This window comes from Barbus barbus, assembly GCF_936440315.1.
Source record: "Barbus barbus genome assembly, chromosome: 16".
Classification (NCBI taxonomy): domain Eukaryota; kingdom Metazoa; phylum Chordata; class Actinopteri; order Cypriniformes; family Cyprinidae; genus Barbus; species Barbus barbus.
The window spans coordinates 8,504,122-8,522,802 of record NC_136744.1 but is presented as its reverse complement, the minus strand read 5'-3'; the positions used below and the strand labels follow the sequence as shown (position 1 = coordinate 8,522,802).

The 18,681-nt window shown below is 35.0% G+C and overlaps 2 protein-coding genes across 7 annotated transcripts in view; both read left to right on the top strand.

Moving 5' to 3' along the window:
• Positions 1 to 8,726, top strand: part of LOC306882000 (uncharacterized protein) — a 96,962-nt gene extending 88,236 nt beyond the window's left edge. For 5 of the 6 annotated variants that reach the window (XM_079436420.1, XM_079436419.1, XM_079436417.1 and 2 more), the window contains 5 exons: positions 187 to 240; positions 352 to 387; positions 4,388 to 4,474; positions 6,674 to 6,712; positions 7,082 to 7,216. In XM_079436420.1, the coding sequence (XP_079292546.1) occupies positions 187 to 240; positions 352 to 387; positions 4,388 to 4,474; positions 6,674 to 6,712; positions 7,082 to 7,084 (219 nt within the window). In that variant the 3' untranslated portion in view covers positions 7,085 to 7,216. Of the gene's footprint in view, positions 1 to 186; positions 241 to 351; positions 388 to 4,387; positions 4,475 to 6,673; positions 6,713 to 7,081 lie in introns of all 6 variants that reach the window. The other variant, XM_079436416.1, reaches the window with a different exon arrangement.
• A 7,450-nt stretch (positions 8,727 to 16,176) lies between these two features.
• The window catches only part of LOC306882046 (cGMP-dependent protein kinase 2-like), a gene marked incomplete at both ends in the record, with an annotated part of 29,606 nt that continues 27,101 nt past the window's right edge, over positions 16,177 to 18,681 (top strand). Inside the window, 3 exons of the mRNA XM_079436479.1 lie at positions 16,177 to 16,664; positions 17,696 to 17,862; positions 18,017 to 18,130. Of these exons, the coding sequence (XP_079292605.1) occupies positions 16,177 to 16,664; positions 17,696 to 17,862; positions 18,017 to 18,130 (769 nt within the window). The remainder of the gene's footprint in view (positions 16,665 to 17,695; positions 17,863 to 18,016; positions 18,131 to 18,681) is intronic.

Here is an 18,681-nt window from a genome sequence, read left to right as displayed (position 1 = left end):
ATGTTTAATGCACGTGCAGGATAGTAATTTTGCAATTAGTTGCTCTGTGAGTGTTGTCAATATTTCAATGGCCTGTTGTCAACCAGTTAAAATAAAGTATTCACTGATTGTGTGAGGAGCAAAGTCCAGTGTAATACATTTTAGTATAATGCCAGTATAATGTAGAATATCTTTTTTACTTTACAGGGGGAAAAGGGTGATATGGGAGTAGCTGGACCAATTGGGTCTCAAGGCATCCCTGTAAGTGCTGAACCAGAGCACACTTTAACATTTCAAATACTGTAATGTTTCCAAACCACATCTAAGTGCATTCAATGGACCATCAGTATCTTCTCTCCTCTATACATTCAGGGTTTAGTAGGACCACCGGGATTAAAAGGAAACCGGGTAAGATTATAAATGCGTTCTTGATCGTTGTTTGTTTGTAGAATATGTTATTGTGGCCTTAAGGGACAATAACATGAGTCCACTTTCTTAAAATAAAGGGATGGACGATATTTCTAAACCAGCATGAATCTGCCAGACTTTTAAGCGTTAGCTACTGTCCATTATTTAAAAAACCTGTGGTTATTTAATTTGTTAAATAAAAAATTATGCAATATTAGTTGTAATTTTTATGTTTTTTTATTTAATTAATGAGACAAGCAGAAGCATGCTGGGTATAAGAAATTAGAATGGCTACTGCTTACTGCTAGAAAACATGTGTACATATACAGTGAGGTCTAAAAGTCTGAAAATAAGAAATTTAAAATCTAAAATGCTTAAACCTGAAAAAACTGAAAACCTAAAACCTGAAAAACACAAATGTTATGCCATAAATATTGAGTACAATTATAATTTTTGTACTATTTAATTATCATTAGATAGTCATTAATTAAATAATAAAATTTGTGTGATCATGTGACTTTCTGTACAGATTGAAGCATGCCCGTTTATTCTCAAATCATGATGAATGAAGCATCAGGATTTACACATACACAAATGAAATTCAAGTTAAATTTATTAAATTGTTAATTGAATTTATATTTTAAAAAAGTATTACATTTTTAAAAATGCCACTGTATATGTTCATTGATCATTATTTAAACATATATTCTTATTTCAGAACAGTATATTTGTTAATCCTTGTATACATATATTTATTTGTAATTATTCTCTGTGTATTTGCAGTTCTTATATTGTTAGTATATAGACACATTTAGAGTATGTAGACACATTTAAACAGACAAAAAATATATTTTTATTTTTTGCATGATTAACACAAAAACTGACGTATGATATAAATGGCTAAAGTTAAAATGTTCAGCAAAAGAGCTATTATTATAAAAAGCATATGAATAGACCATTGCTTTTCTATGCTTTTCCTATGCTTTCATCCTCCTAGACTGTATGCCTCGATCCTATTAACACTAATTTCCCACCTTGAATGTCAGGACATGTCAGTGCTCCTCCCAGCATCCTCCACTGGCGATGTAGTAGTAAACAGGATAAAAAAGCTCAATTAAGTCTTGGATAATTGTGCTCAGTGGAAGGTGCTGTGGAGGACCCTTGGACACAGTGCTGTTTTTACTCTTGTCCTTTCCTTGTCTTCCTCTCTTTTTTTCCACAGGTCTTCCTATCCCCTTTTCCTCCCCCCGCACCCTGGCCTGTGTCCGTGGCTCTTTTTGCTGAGTCGGGCCGGGTAGTCCTCTCTGTCCCCTTCTCACTCCCTGGCCTCCTCCTGCTCCTCCTGCTTCCTAATGTTGTAGCCTGGGTTAATACTCCTCCTCTTCCTCACCTCCTACTTTTGTTCATATCCTTCACTGACCTCCCTACCAACCTGCATTCATTTTCTCCCAATTATTCTAATGCACAGAGTTCTTATTGTTCCACGAAAGCCTCATCTGGATCTCTTTTGAAAAGGCACATAACCAAGAAATGTGAGAAAAGGCATTATGTCCGTGCGGAGCTCATTTTGACATCCTGATGAGAGTATTTAGCAAAAAAAACACTCCAGTCGGGAGCCAAAAGTTCTTATAGAATCAGCATTTGTCAAACAGGATTAGAAAATGAGCTCCATGTTGATTCATAATGTAATTCCACTTTGATTTTTTTCTTCTTCCTCTGTTAAGCATTAGAATAACAGTCATGATGAGGGCTGTGCGGAATGTTAGAACTCTGTATCCTAGCTTGGATAGATCCCACTATGGAAGACTTATAAAGCTTAAATGTAATAGTTTCCTCCAAAGAACCCTTCAACTTTGCGTGCAGACTTGAGGATAAATCATGAAACACTCTAAAAGCAGATCTGGTTTTAATTAGTAATAAAGCATAGGGATGTTGATTAAACTGTTTTAGTGCCTCTTCAGCTTTTGTAAATTAGCCTTTGTAATTATATTTCATTGACTCAAGCGTTCTATATGGAATCAATCACAGATTGTCTATTTTTTGGAGCCAACATTTGATGACAGGATCAGGGAATAAAAATATAGTGTTCGTTCAGAAGTGATCACCCAACACAATATTTACTCCAAATGTATAGATATAGGTCTAAAAAATAAAAAAATTTAAGTAATATTTTTAGGCACTTCTAGTTGGAATGACCCTATGGATGCCAGTGAAACATTTATAATTTATCTGTTTAAAAGTTTTTTTTTTATTTTATTTTTTTTAAGAAATTAATACTTTTATTCAGCAAGGACACATAAAAAAAAAATTATAAATAAAAAAATAATATAATATATATATATATATATATAATATATATATATATTATATAACAGAATATTTCTATTTTTAATTCATATTTAATTCTATTTAATATTAACTTTCTGTTCATCAAAGTATCCTGAAAAAAATCATAAATCTTAAGAAATCATATTGATTGATCGATTTCTAAAGGATCGTGTAACACTGAAGAATGATTCTGAAAATTCAGCTTTGCATCACAGGAAAAAACTACTTGAACTTCTTCTTCTACTTGAACTGTGGTAAATAAATAAATAGACAGACTCCCAAGGACATGATCTCTACACAAGTCAATCAACTTTAATCTTATTTATTCATTTTTGAACATTCATTATATGTTTAATAAATGTGCTTTTAGTATTTTTCCCTCATTTAAACTTTTTGCAAATAAAAAAAGTCAGTGATATTAAAGTGATATTAAATAATAATAATAATTGTAATGTATAAATTAGGGCTGCCCCCTAATAGTCGACCAGAAGAAGCTTTTTATTAGTCGCTTAGTCGAAGAAAAAAAAAAAAATCCACATTGGTGAAGTCACGCAGATCGTTAACGGCTGGTCTATGATTACATTAATCCTTTACTTTACTCAATCTAATGTTAACCCAGAGAAATGTGCCTATTCAAGTGTCTGTGCGGAGTGTGTAAACCGAACAGTAGCGCGCTGACTGCAGGACAGATGGAAGAGCCAGTGCACTCACTTCATACTCCATCATTTTTGGTCATACAGATAAGAGTAATACACCTTTCGAATCTGTAAAGACTCTACGTTTATTTGTGTGCACTCACAATAACAACAAAACATTGCGCTTTTGTAAAACAATGAAAGCAAACAGGATGCGCTTTCTTCCGTCTCGGTCTCTGTGAACATGAGCGCAAAACTACAAAACTCAGTGTATGCTTGCTTCACAGACATAAAAAATATATATTTAGAGAGAGTGAAATGTCTACTTTCAAATAAACCAATTCAAATGGAAACTAATATTCTCAAATGATGTAATCCGTATGAAACCTGAATGCAGGCGCATCCACTACGGCGGAGATGACAAGTCAGTGTTGCCGAGTTCATCTTTTAAACCGAAAACAAAAAAGCACTAGTTTATCAATGAATTATTAAAATGTTAAAGCAGCCTCTATAATATTTTCCCTGACACATTCATAATCATTACTTCTGCTGGTGTACTGTGGCACGTTTTATCCTTGCGCTTGAGAACTTATAAGGCAATGTAGGCAATTAAAGGTGCATTATTATGATTTAAATGATTTATTAATAAACGTGCGATTAATCGACTAAAGTTTCAAATGAACGACTACTAGTTGACCACAAAAATCTTTAGGCGAGGGCAGCCCTAGTATAAATATTATATTTATTGTGAATAGTGCTATACAAATAAATGTGCATTGAATGACTCAAGCAAAGGAAAGTCTGCACACTAACCACACTGGCTGATCTCCTTCTCCTTAACCCCTCCACTTACCCTCCTTAAATGATCCCATACTTATCATAGCTCCATTCAGAAACATAGCTACTCTCAGAATGTCTTGTAGAGCATCTGAAGTCTCTTACAGTTATTCATAGTGATAGTGCTTTTCTTACTAGTACTGCTATAGTAGATTAGGAGGACTAAAGTCTGACTTTTTTGAATGCACTGTTGTTTGCAGGGGGAGAGGGGCAAGAAAGGCAACAGGGGGGCCAAAGGGGATAAGGGAGACCAAGGAGCCCCGGGATTAGATGCCCCGTGTCCGTTGGTATGTCTTTCGTTCAACGTGCAGCACTAAGGCAAAAGGAGACTTCCGGAAAGCCATGTCTCCTTATGTCTTTGTGTAATAAACACTAACAGATGCCCAGAAGAGTTCTGGTCGAAGTCTGTGAATTACAACGTATATACAATATAGAGACTTATATGTAACATTTGTTATATTAGAACTATTATAGATGGGGATTTGAATTAAAAATGACTAGGCACCAGAACTCTCAATGGGTTGTTTGCTTTTCAGGAGTAAGACTGACAGGAATATGGTTCTGCTGAACACAGTACGATGGAGCAACTAGTTCAGTAACTAAATGATGTGAGTTTCCAGCCCTGTGGATGCAGCAGGTCTCTTCCTGTCAGTCTTGGGTCCAGAGTGCTCTGGGCCAATCAGACGCTGGAACAGAGCGGCCAGTGTAGCTGGACAACAGGATGCTTATATGATTGATTTCATGAACAGGGTTTCCGAGGCTTTAAAGGAGAGAAAGGTGAACCGGGGCTGCCAGGCCTGGATGGGCTAGATGCCCCGTGTCCCGTGGTATGCTGCTGTCTATCCCTTTCCTTTTTCCACATGCTTCCTGCCTTCTTGAACCAGTAATGCTTTCTAACTGCATAATGCTACAGCATAGCCCATGTAAGGAATGGAGAGAGAGAAAAGTTGCAGAATAGGACGGAAAATTCTTGCATGCATCAGTATTAATATCTGTAATTAACTCTATCTATATATTTTAAAGGAATAGTTCACCTAAATATTAAAATTTAAGTTAAGCTTAAATTAAAGTTTAAACAATAAATTTGTTTTTTCAAGGGAACAGATTTGGAGAAATTTAGCATTACATCACTTGCTTAGCAATAGATCCTCTGCAGTGAATGGGTGCCGTCAGAATGAGAGTCCAAACAGCTGATAAAAACATCACAATAATCCACAAGTAATCCACACCACTCCAGTCCATCAATTAATGTCTTGTGAAGTGAAAAGCTGTGTTTTTTTTTTTGTTTGTTTGTTTGTTTTTACTTTAACCCATCGCTTTGGGTTAAAATACAAGTCTATAATCTATAATAATACTTCCTCCAGTGAAACAATCCATCCACTGTTGTCCTCTCACATCAAAATCCACAGACATATTTGTTTAGAACTGTTTTGTAATGTTTTTTTCCTTGTAAACGATGCTTGATCTGTGCATATTTCTCTCCTGATTCAGACAACACAACTTTTTAACTGGCGAAAGCAATATTATGGATAGAGGACTCATATTGTAGTTAAAAATTTCTTATGGATTTGATGATGGATTTGTTTCTTACAAACACAGATTTCACTTCACAAGTCATTAATAAATGGACTAGAGTGCTGTGGATTATTGTAATGTTTTTATCAGCGGTTTGAACTCTCATTCTGACGGCACCCATTCACTGCAGAGGATCCATTTAGCAAGTGATGTAAGGCTAAATTTCTGCAAATCTGTTTTGATGAGGAAACAAACTACATTTGGGATGGCCTGAGGGTGAGTAAATTTTCATTTTTGGGTGAACTATTCCCTTAAAAATGTTTCAAACCAATTAATTGATTTATATAATAAAATAATCAAAATCATTTGTTTTCACTAATACATAAGGTTTAACTTGCTAGATTTCTGTTGAATGTGGATAAAATATTTAGACTACTTGTAAAATGGGATTTTTGCTACTAAACCAGTTAACTCTTTTAATGTTTAACATGACTGCATGCGTTCCATTTTCATTTCACTTATCTGTGTATTCAATATTCTTACACTAACCCATATTTTGTCTAAATAATCCTCCACTACATTTCACCACATCTGTTTCAGTCCAGTAAATTGGAGCACCCTGGGTCACCACAAATATCTGCATGAGAGAAAGTGTTTACTGGAAATACGTACATTGTTGCAAAAAGCAGGCATCTTGACTGGTCATTGTTTTCATGGATACCATTTTACCTGATTGAATGAAAACATACTATAACTATAATTTTAGTTGCCACTGTGTTTATGTTTGTGTGCACGGACAGTCATCTATTGATTGGTTGATTGATTGATTGACTGCAGAGGGGAAATGGAAATGTATGTTTCAAAAGTGGCTTTTGAAAGGACACTATATGTGCACAGATACGGTTATGTTTCCCTTTTCAAGAAAATGACTAATTCTTACCATTCTTCACCACTCGTCTTCTTTGTTTTAGGGCGATGATGGTTTGCCAGTACCAGGGTGTTGGAATAAAGTGAGTTATATTGACTGATCATATTAACCTTTTGGTTTTTAAATAATTGTGCCCATGCCATCCTTGCTATGATAACTCATGCGCTGAATTTGTGATATGGAGGTATAGATTTAAAGTGAATACATTAACAGTCATCCATAATAAGTTTCATAATGTAATACAAATTAGTTTCTAACTTGTTTTGAGCATTACTCAATATAGAACAAAACATTTTCAGTCTGCTATAATATGATACTTTATGATCAGTTGTTTAGAATATGATTTGAGATTTAGTGTTGATTCAACATCTCAGGAATAAATCTATACCTCCATTTGCTCGGAAGGTGTGTGCTTGAAAATAACACAGTCTTTTTGCCTCTTGTTTTGCAGTGACGTTAATTCCTGAGTGCCATGTGTGATTGTAAATAGAATATTTATTTTTGTACTTTTTCTTTTTTACCATTGATTTGTTACATTGATGGAAAATACAGCAAACCATAAAAATACTGGCTGGACTTTTGTACAGATGTTTATTTTTATTACTGGTAATGTTGTTTATGTAATGGACTTTATACTGTACCTATGCATTATGTCAAAATGTTTTTTTGATGGAGGAAGAAATATACTGTGGCAGCATATGCATGATATTTGTGCATTATGTTAACTGATAAGTGCCTATTAACTTATTGTATCATGGTGTTTTAATGTGTTGTGTCGGACCACGCTGCACTGATTAGTGGGGCTGGAGTTATAAATTGGCCTTGTGTGTTAGTGGAAACCCTTTGCTCTGAGATTAACATGTTCACACCACACCTAATGAGCTTACACTGTAACTGCATATGTTTACTGAACATTAAAATGACTTATTTCAAAGTCCATGCTACATGCAGTAGAATTATCAAGTCAGTTGTTTTATGCTAGTTTCAGTGAATGAATTATGAACATTTGCACTGCATGGCTTGTTTAGTGAGTTTTCTCCATATTCACCTGCCATTTTTTTTGCCAAATATATTATTGCAAAAACTGAATTAGTGAATGACTTTATGTAAAGAAAAGTCTTAAGTGCCTTGATGGGCTTCATGTAAATATGCCGAAACCTTGCCCTTTGAGCAGCATTTTTTCTCTCTCTCTCTCGCTCTCTCTCTCTCTTAGTCTGTATTCTTATTTCTGGCAATTTAATAGCATAGTCGATAAATGCATTTAGTCTTAATTTATCTCGTACATATTGCTGCTCACTGTCAAGCACATCTTTGTGTTTGTTAATAAGCATCAACACAACCATTCAAAAGTTTGGGGTCAGTGTTTTTTTTTAAGATAATAGTACTTTTATTAAGCAAGGATGCATTAAACTGATCAAAAGTGTCACTTCTTGAGCAGCAAATCAGCAAATTAGAATGATTTCCGAAGGATCATGTGACCGTGTAGACTGGAGTAATGATGCTGAAAATACAGCTTTGATCACAGAAATAAATTACATGCTTATACAGTTATTTAAATTGTAAAAATATTTCACAATATTACTGTTTTTATTGTATTTTGACTAAATAAATGCAGCCTTGGTGAACATAAGAGACTCCTTTCAAACATCGTACAGACTCCAAACTTTCGAATGGTAGTGTAAGTCCCATTTTACCTCATCCATAAGTAAAAATGAAGAATCACACCAACTAGTTAGTAATATAAACATACCATTTACATCATATGTTTACCCCCCCCAGGGTCATAAAAAGGCCCTTAGCTAAAATAGTTTTGTTTGATTTGTTTTATGTTCATTCGGTGTTGAAGTGGATTGTGTAGGATTGCTGCTGCTTACATTGACAAGCTATTCGGGTTCCATTTTTCCACTTAATATCAAATTAAGCATGGTTTGTAATCACGTGTCTATAAACATTTTATCTGTCTGTAATACCTCATACTAACATGTGCCTTAATGCTTTTACTCTGCCAAAGTAGTTTTGAGACATATCAACAATAATGTCAAAGAAGCTATGCTGTCAACATGAGATAATAAATGGCTGTAAAAAGCCGAAACATTTCCAAACACGTCTTATTTATTCATATATTCTCTCTTTGATTTGATATCCTAAGAAGATTCTAATTTTTTAACTGTTTGTTTGCATAGCTATGACATGACTTTTACCCAGAGACTAAGAAAAATTAACACCCTCTGGATGTTTACATGCTGAAGTTGTGCTTGTTATTGTTATATGCATCTGACGAAAGTGTGAAAGCTGCATCAGTGGGTTTCAGGATTGTGTTATGTTGTGTGAGGCCTTCTCCGTACGTCATTGTTGCAGACGTCCACTACAAATATGTATGTTTCTTTTATTAAAAGGGCCAGAATCCGTTCCAGCTTGCCAAGAAGTAATCCTGCAGTGAGATCCACGAGGTTCTGGTTCGATTTCCTTCATAAGCAACACAAAAACTTAAAGAGATTTTGGGAGATCTTTGAGTTTGGCCTGCTCTTTGGTGGCTGTTTGAAGGGTTTTGTTTCCTTTATAACCATCCTGTAGTACTGAAAGGCTCCAGAGGGTGGGGAATGTGAGCAGACCGACACAGAGTGGACTACAGAAAAGACGATAATGCAAGAAGTAGCCTGTCGTTTCTCCAAGTTTTACACCTTTTTCTTTCTCTTTTATATTGTTCACTATGTGAAAGAAACATTTTAGCACATTTCGTTCCTTGTTGATGACTATGTTAAATAATGTTTGTGATCAGAGGATCCAGCGCAGCTCGTTGAACATGCAGATGTGGTGTCCTTGTGTTTCCAGACAAACCAAAGAAAGACAAAATCTTTGATGATTCCTGATTCAAACTATCACTGCCTTCTGTTGAGTGTTGCAGGTAGAATGTAACCTTCACACTTCACTCATACTCGTGTTTATTAGTAGTATTTAACATGGATGTGCATAACCGTCCTGCTTTGCATTATGCATACATGTATTACAGTGCATTCATACAACATAATGTTGTGCTTGTACATAGCATAATGTTACAGCCTACCTTTAAAAACTGAAAATAGAATAAGTTGTACAGCTAAAAACAAAGGCTATCACTGTAACGCTCAATGTACCAACTAAATGTTACTTCACAAAACAGTTTTCAAAAATTGCAACATGGGCATTTGATGGTGTTGCAACATGCATGCCACATTTCACTGCTGTAAACATAGATGTCAATGCTGACTCCATCTGTATATTTTGCCAACTCTTTGAAATGCAAATAACCGTTTGCAGTTTGTTTGGGTAAATCTACTCGTACAGAACGGCTGTACTTTTCAGATTGTATTGGTGCAGCTAAAGCAACAAATTTAAACCAGCAGTGACACATTGGGTGTTTAATATATCATTGGTTCAGCACATGTTTGAACTTCAGATAAACTATTTCTTTATATGAAGTTTTTATGCCTACAACTAAGTAGAGTAAACCTCTTTTTTGACACGAAAGCTAATTTTGGTTGTTAATATTACCAGAATCACAGAATATACAGTACTGCTATGACACCACATCAACCATAACAGGGTTTGTGAGGGAAAATAATCTTTAATTTCTTTTAAAATTGCAATCTTGGATTAAAAAAGAAAATAAAAGCAATAGAAAATAAAATTTGATGTGGTGTCATATGTACCAGCAGCTATGTTTTTTTTTTTTTTTTTAACCTAATGCAAGCATTCCTTATTATACTTTGACTGTTTCAGACTAAGATTGGTTGTATATAAACCCACTGTAAATGTAGAGTTTAATTAAATCTTTCATAATTTTAATAGATTAAAGTGTAATCCAGATAACATGATAATTATTATTTCAATTAAATGAGTTTGCATTCAACTCGTTAAATCCTCCTATTTTCTCATCAGTATAGGTTATTGTTTTCATGGTAATCTGAATTAAATGCTAAAAAATGAAAGATAATGTTAAAATGTGTTTATTTGAAATTTTGATTATTGGATTATACATTACTGAGAATCTACTTTTATTTGTTTTGAAGACATTAAATTTAATTATATAAAGTATGTGTAAATAAATGAGCATTTCGTAGTGATACACTCTTAAAAAAAAGGTTCTTCAGTGGGTTGTTGGGGCACATTTTCTCTGTTTAAAGGTCTTGACTATATGATATTCTGGAAATTTAGAAAGCTAGGATCTTTAAATCACAAATCATCAGTGCATAAATTGTTTTTTAAAGAATTGGCTGTAAATCATGCTGATTTATGGCATCAAGCTGTAAGGCTTTTCCAACTGTTACCTTCATTTTTAAGTGTGTTGACATCTGTACATTTACAGACATGCATTATTTTATACCAGTAGGTACAGAATAATTTATATTTGCAACAAATTTCAGATTATAATAACAGCCAAAAAGAAGAGAAATACTTTTCTAGTCGTTATATTCTCAAATTGGTTGCAAGTATCACTCATTCTGGACCCACTCACATAATGCTATATATACAATGCTCAAAAAACAGGATGAATCTGATCTTATGCATTATGTATTATATTAGCATTGGGTGATTTTTTGACTTTAGCGCAAGTCTTTTTCGTTTTATTGTACACAAGGCATCATTTCTTTTTTCTCAGTATAATTTTGCACATTGAAGTGTGTGTGTTTTTTCCATGTTTTGAACAAGAATATAATATTTGTACTGTACATCATGCGTTTTCTACACATTTCCCTTTTGATGAACATTGTGATCTTGTATTGTCCTTTGTACAGTGTACTCTTCAAATAATGTGTCCCTCCAATATAAATATCCTGACGATTCAAATCTGCGACACAGCATATACAGGAATACAGTAGTTCACCCAAAAATTAAGATGTAGACGAGTTTGTTACTTCATCATAACAGATTTGGAAAAAATTTAGCATTACATCACTTGTTCAGCAATGGATGCTCTGCAGTGAATGGGTGCCGTCAGAATTAGAGTCCAAACAGCTGATAAAAACATCACAATAATCCACAAGTAATCCAGTCCATCAATTAACGTCCTGTAAAGAGAAAAGCTGTGTGTTTGTAACAAACAAATACATCATAAAGACTTTTTTTTTACTTAAAACTGCTGCTTCCAGCTAAAATATGACTCACTAATAATACATAATTATAGCTTGTGATGTTTTTATAATCTTATTCTGACGGCACCCATTTACTACAAACTCATCTACATCTTGGATGGCCTAGGGGTGAGTACATTTTTAGAAAACTTTCATTTTTGGGTGAACTACCACTTTAAATTATCACCTCTCCAGATAATCTTTTGATCCAGCTTTTTTCTTTTGTAAGATATTTATGTAATGTATGTATATATATATATATTTGTTTGAATAGTCAGTTATTTCCCATATTATAAATTGACCTTTAATGAGGAGTATACTTTCAAAACAGCTGTCAGTTGTAGTTTTTGATGCCAGTTTATTCTTGGATCATTCTGATCTGATCTCTGCGTCACACACTGCCTACATGAGCACTGCTGTCTTTTCAAAGAAGTTCAGACTTTGTTCACCTGCTGCTCACAAACACATTTTACAAATATGTTAGAACAGAGAACAAATATGTATCAAACATTTTGTGTGATATCTTCGATACTGTTGTTGTTGTACTTAATTGAAAATGGATACGTGGGCATTTATTTCTGTGCTTGTACAGAAAGTGCAAATGCAAGATAAATTGCAACCACTTGCATGGTTATTATGCACCTACTTGTATACATTTACATTTAAAGTGGCAGTCTGACTAACATGTAACGGTCTGTTTGACTAAAGGTTGACTTTAGGGTTATGTTGATCTTTTCCTTCCATTTTCCTTCTTTAAAATGTTTAAAATCAAGCATTGAATAAATATGTAAAAGTTCATTGTTGTTGATTCAATATATGCTTCTGGAGAAACCAACATTATTATTTAAAGATTTGTTAAGGTCTTTTTTTTCATAATGGAACAGACTTTTTTATTTATTCAGTTTATTTATTTTTCACTTTTGTTTGTTTTTCAAAAAAGACATCACAACTGTATTAGGTAGTGAAATAAAGGACATGGAATGATGAAAATGCACGGACTGAACTGTTCTGTTTGACAATCAAAAAAGAGAGACATAATTAAAAAAAATAATAATAACAAAATATGTTTGTGATGTATTCATAAAACAAAATATGTATCATAAAGTGTGAGAGGGTGTTTATCTCCTGTCCTGTGTAATGCTGCTGTGTCGCCGCTGGATGTCAGTAGTGTGAGCGCTCAAGCTCTCGTGCTCAGACCGATCGAGCGCTCAGACGTGCAGCAGCGGCGCTTCTCAATGATCCACAAACAGCAGTGGAAGCTGCATTACACACTGACAGGTGGTAAGTAGCCTGCAAATCAACATTTTGCCTCTCTGTTGCGTTTAATTTCGTTTAATATCAAATTTGCAGACAATTTACGCCATTGTATGTAATTTACCATCTTAAATGACAATCTAGTTGTTAATGTTGATGCTCGAAGTCTCGGTGAATTAGATTTTGAATGGGAATATTTCAATTGCTCTGGTCAAAGAGTTATTTATCTGCTATTCGTGTTGCTATTTTGCTGGTCTTTTTTCGTTAATATCACATTTTTATTGTCAGATGTGTTTTAAATGTTACAATTTATTAATTATAACATTAATTAAACTATCTTTACTAAAAACTGTAGCAATACTTTCCCTAGATAATAATAGTGTCAACAGATTGTATTATTATTATTGTTGTTATTATTAATAATAATAATAATTCCACAAAATTCAGTAGTCTGAACTGTCTTATTTGATAAGGTCTTAAAATGTGTTTATTGGCCATGTGTGTGTGTCTATATATATATATATATATATATATATATATATATATAGTCAAACCAAAAATTATTCAGACACCATATATATATATATATATATATATATTTATTTATAACTAGTGGGTGCACTATAGTTCATTTATGTAAGTGAGGATAGCAAAATAAAGTAAACTGTGACATATTATACCCAATAATTCTTCATACAGTGTACTACCAGTAAAATGGATAAAAATTTGCTATTAAATTATTCAGACACTTTGACCTGACCATGTTTTGCTTAAGTGTTTTTTTATTTTATTGCTAATGCAACCTTTTTACAGCAAAGACTGAACAAAATTAAACATTGCTTGGTAATTGGTTGACCTAAATTGGTCTAATTGTGTACTTAAATGTAACAGCTGACAGATATTCAACCTAATTCATTACATACTTTTCTATCAAAGTTATCTGACAATATCAAGATGAATTTGTTTGTTCTTGTCATATTTTATTACCATTTTCTAAACTATAGCTGTGATAATGAGAGAAATGTTGAAGGTGTCTGAATATATTTTGGTTTGACTGTATATATACAGTGCCCTCCAGAAGTATTGAAACAGTGAAGACAAAATTGCTCTGTTGGGTGTGGAGTCAAGACATTTGCAAATATGATTAAAAGATGAATATGAGACAAAACTACAGAATGTCACATTTCATTATTAGCCGTTTCAACACATATGTTTTACCAGATAAAAAGAACAGCACTTTTAGAGTTCATCCCACTCATTGATGTGAGCATAAGTATTGGGACAGTTGAACATAAGGCAGATATAAAAGATTAAAAGCTATTATTTAGTTGCAGATCCCTTGCACACAATCACAGCAGTGAGTCTGTGACCCATAGACATCACCAGACTCTTGGTCTCATCCTTTGAAATGCTTTTCTCAGCCTTTAATGCAGCCAATTCCAATTGTTGCTTGTTTTGGGGAGTTTCTGCCTTTACTCTCCTCTTCAGCTGCTGAAATTCATGTTCAATCAGATTTAAATCTGGAGATTGACTTGGGCAATCTAAGACTTTCCATTTCTTTGCTCTTATAAATTCCTTGACTAAACTGACAGGGTGTTTTGGGTCATTGTCCTGATGCAATATGAAGCACTTCCCAATGAATCATTTTCTTGAATATTGGTAGGCAAGATGGTTTTGTATCCTTCCAAATTCATTCTGCTACTGTCATCATACATTAAGTCATCAGTAAAGTTGAGAGGGCCTGTTCCAGAGACAGCCATGCATGCCCATGCCATGACACCACCTCCACCATGCTTTACAGATGAGGCTGTCTGCTTGGGATCATTGCAGTTCCCTTTTCTTCTCCACATTTTTTCTTTCCCATCACTTGGATAAAGGTTCATCTTTGTCTCATCAGTCCATGAACCCAGTTCCAAAACTCTTCTGGCTCACCTTTGTGCTTTTTTTCAAACTCTAATCTTGTCTTTCTATTTTTGGTGCTGGTCAGAGGTTTACATCTTGCTGTGTAGCATCTGTAATTCTGTGTCAAAGTCTCCTGAGGACAGTAGATTGCCAGAGCATCACCCCAGCTTTCTGGAAGTTGTTGGTGATTTTACAGACACATCTTTTAGGGTTCATTTTCACAGCTTTTATGATTTGTTTGTCATCAACTACTGTTGTTTTCTCAGCCGATCAGGTTGGTTGCTGGTGGTTTCCAAACTCTTGATTTCTCCGTGCTCTTTGTTTTTGCTAGAGCTCTAACTGACTTCCTCTTTTCTTTTAGCATCCAAATTGCTTGCTTTTCTCTCAAAGTCAGCTCCGTTATCTTCATCCTGGTTTGTGTGTGTCATCATCGAATGCAAGATTCAGAATACAGAAGTAATGGATATAACTGATACGACACATTCCCTGCTTTTAATATCTGAAGAATTAATGCAACAGAACACAGCTGATCACTTACATACAGAACAGACAGACAGAATACAGATTACAATTAACATACAGAATTACCAAATTTTGCCATAAGTCAAACATATTAAGGTTCTGCAATATATAAATATATTGTGGAAACTTAAATTCCTGTAGAGCTGCTTTGCAACGATTTGTATCGTAAAAAGCGCTATACAAATAAACTTGAATTGAATTGAATTGAATTGAACTTAGAAAGACCTGTGAGGCAACTGTTCCAGTACTTATGCTCACATCAGATAGAGGGATGAAACTCTAAAAGTGCTGAACTTCTTAGCTGGTAAAACATCTATGTGTTGAATCACCCAATAATAAAATGACATTCTGTAGTTTTGTCACATATTCAGCTTTTAATCATATTTGTAAATGCCTTGACTCCACAGCCAACAGAGAAAGTTTACTTTTCCAATACGGAGGGCACTGTATATATATAAATACATATATACATACACACACACTTGTATGTATATACACTTCTAAATAAAGTTTTTTAAAGGAAACGTATTTATAATTTTCTTTATTTTCTTTATGATTTTAAATGTTAGTTTAGATATGTTTCTCTTTACAAATACATTTTATACTATTTTAATTAGAAGCATGATTAAAGCAATTTTTGAAAATAACATATCTATCGTTCATAATGAGACTGAATGGACATTCCCTGTCTAGATATTTCATCTTCTGATTGCAGTGGCCAACCAGTGAACACATTTAAATGCCCAAAGGCCTCTCTATGGTTCCTAGTCACTCTCTGATCATGGGGAACGGTTCGATCAAAGCCTCTCGGCTAGAGGAGACCTGCCTAGCCTCCGGTATGAAAGAGGCCCCTGTATGGGAGTCTGTGGAGCCCCTGAAGATGAGGATTGCCCATCTGGAGGAGGAGCTGGCACAGAGGGACCAGGAGCTCCGTGCGCAGGAGAAGCGCTTACAGAGCCTTCAAAGGGAACTAGAGGCAAAAGTGTCCCAGATCGATAAGCTCCAGGATGCCATCGGGTATAACAGTCTCGGACGCTCGCCGCCGGCACCGCTGAGGCACAGCCGCAGACTGCTGAGCGTTATCAACCAGGGCTCCACACGCTTCCACAGAGTGGCTGTGGAGGTGCATCAACGCCTTAAGGCCAAGGAGGGCGTTTCAGCAGAACCCACATCAAGGCACTTCTGTCATGACCACAGGGTCCATCACATCTCCACAGAGAGACCACGCATCCGCAAAGACTCCGGGTGAGTGCGCTGACACTGATTGCACCACTGGATTGTTCGTTTCATTATGGAGTCACTGCAGTACTGACTCTCCTGGAAGGTGGAGACAGGAGTAAGGTTTAGCCAAGCCTTTGTAGTGTCTCCAACCCCAGAGCAGGCATGAAAGCCTGGATTACCATAACACACTCCGGAGGGGATGGAGTGGCTCAAGAGAACACAAAGGGTGGGCCATTTGTATGCATGGACAGGAATCATTACTGTTTTAATTAAACACGCTCTTGATGGCAGTCTATAAATCTCCAGCACATAATTCATTCATAAGATCCCTTTTAGGTCAGTGGCAAGACTGTCCTGTTTCAGATGTGATCATGAGAATCAGCTGTAGTAACTGATTTCAGTTTAAAACACACAGAACTTCCGAACACTTGCATCATATGAACTATTTTACAGGGTTTTTTTTTTTTTGTCACTTTCAGAGCTTGACAGCTGTGGTTACCATTAACTGTAATTATATAAAAAGAGTAACATGTACATTCTTCAAAAAAATTGTCCTCGTGTTACATAGCTTGATTAAGTAGTGAAATTAATTTTTGAATGAACCATTTATTTAACTTGGTATATTAACTTTTATTGTGATTTACAATGCCTGCTTTGAAGGGTGTACCATAAAAGATGATTTGGTATCTTTAATTCAGCAGTTTATTAAAAGCAGTCTGAAGTGTTGTGACAGTCACAGGAGAATTATTCATTATCATTATTCGCCAACTCGACTTCACTCAGCACTGATGAACCATGCCTTGAAGAAAGCCTCGTCTAATTAAAGTGTGTCTTATAAAAGGAGATTTTAAGAGTAAACTCAGTTGCACAAACACGTATGACCTTGTTCCAACAAAATGTTTATATAAATAGCAATCAAACAAGCATTGCCATATTTCTAAAATATATACCTAAAGTCTTTGAAACTAGATTTCAAGAAAATCACATGTGCTTGAGTTCTTTAGAAGTGTCGGGGTTTTGCATTCTCCAAACTGTTTTTCCTCCTTTTCCTGTAGCACTAAGAAACTGATCAATGAAGCCATCATGAACAATGACTTTCTGAAGAAGCTGGAGCCTCAGCACACTCGAGAGATGGTGGACTGCATGTACGAGAAAATATACGCTGCTGAGCAGCTGGTTATTCAGGAGGGAGAGCCAGGAAACTACCTCTACGTGCTTGCTGGTAAACTCCAGATGTTATTGTTACCTGCTCCTCAAACTTTCATGTTTTTACAAATCTAAATATTTCAATGATAACATTGAAATAATGTTCTAGATTCTGCTATTTTATTTGAACTGTTCTGCCCATTGATGCTCATTTTATTCTCTGTGTCCAGAGGGTTTATTAGAGGTCATCCAAAATGGAAAGTTCCTGGGTCAGATGCGTCCTGGTACGGCTTTTGGGGAGCTGGCCATTCTTTATAACTGTAAAAGAACAGCCACAGTCAAAGGTGTGTGTGTGTGTGTGTGTGTTCCTCTGCTTAGTGTTGGGGAAAGTTACTTTTAAATGCAATGCATAACAATATTGTGTTAAAAGTAACTAATTGTATTACTTAGTTACTTTTTATGGAAAGTACTGCATTATGTTACTTTTGCGTTACTTTTTGTCAACTGAGCTGGGCTTGCTTAGTTATTTTTAATAACAAAAAACACAACTTTTTTGGCAACTGTAAAGGCTTTTTCACAGCAAAAGTGAAATGAATAAGCCTCAGGCTGAAGGAAGTGCTTCGGGCTCTGCACTTACTCCCAATTTCTCTCAACATGGCAAAAGGTGTCAGTGAATAAATGGGAAAACAAAAAAAACTTGGATAAATTGAAAAAGTGACTCAGATTGTAAATTTAAAAGTAATGCATTACTTTACTAGTTACTTGGAAAAGTAATCTGATTACATAAATGGCGTTACTTGTAATGTGTTACCCTCAACAGTGCTTGTGCTGGTGTATTTTTGTATTTTTTAAACAAAATGAAGGTATTATGTCATCTTTTCTCACCTTCATGTCT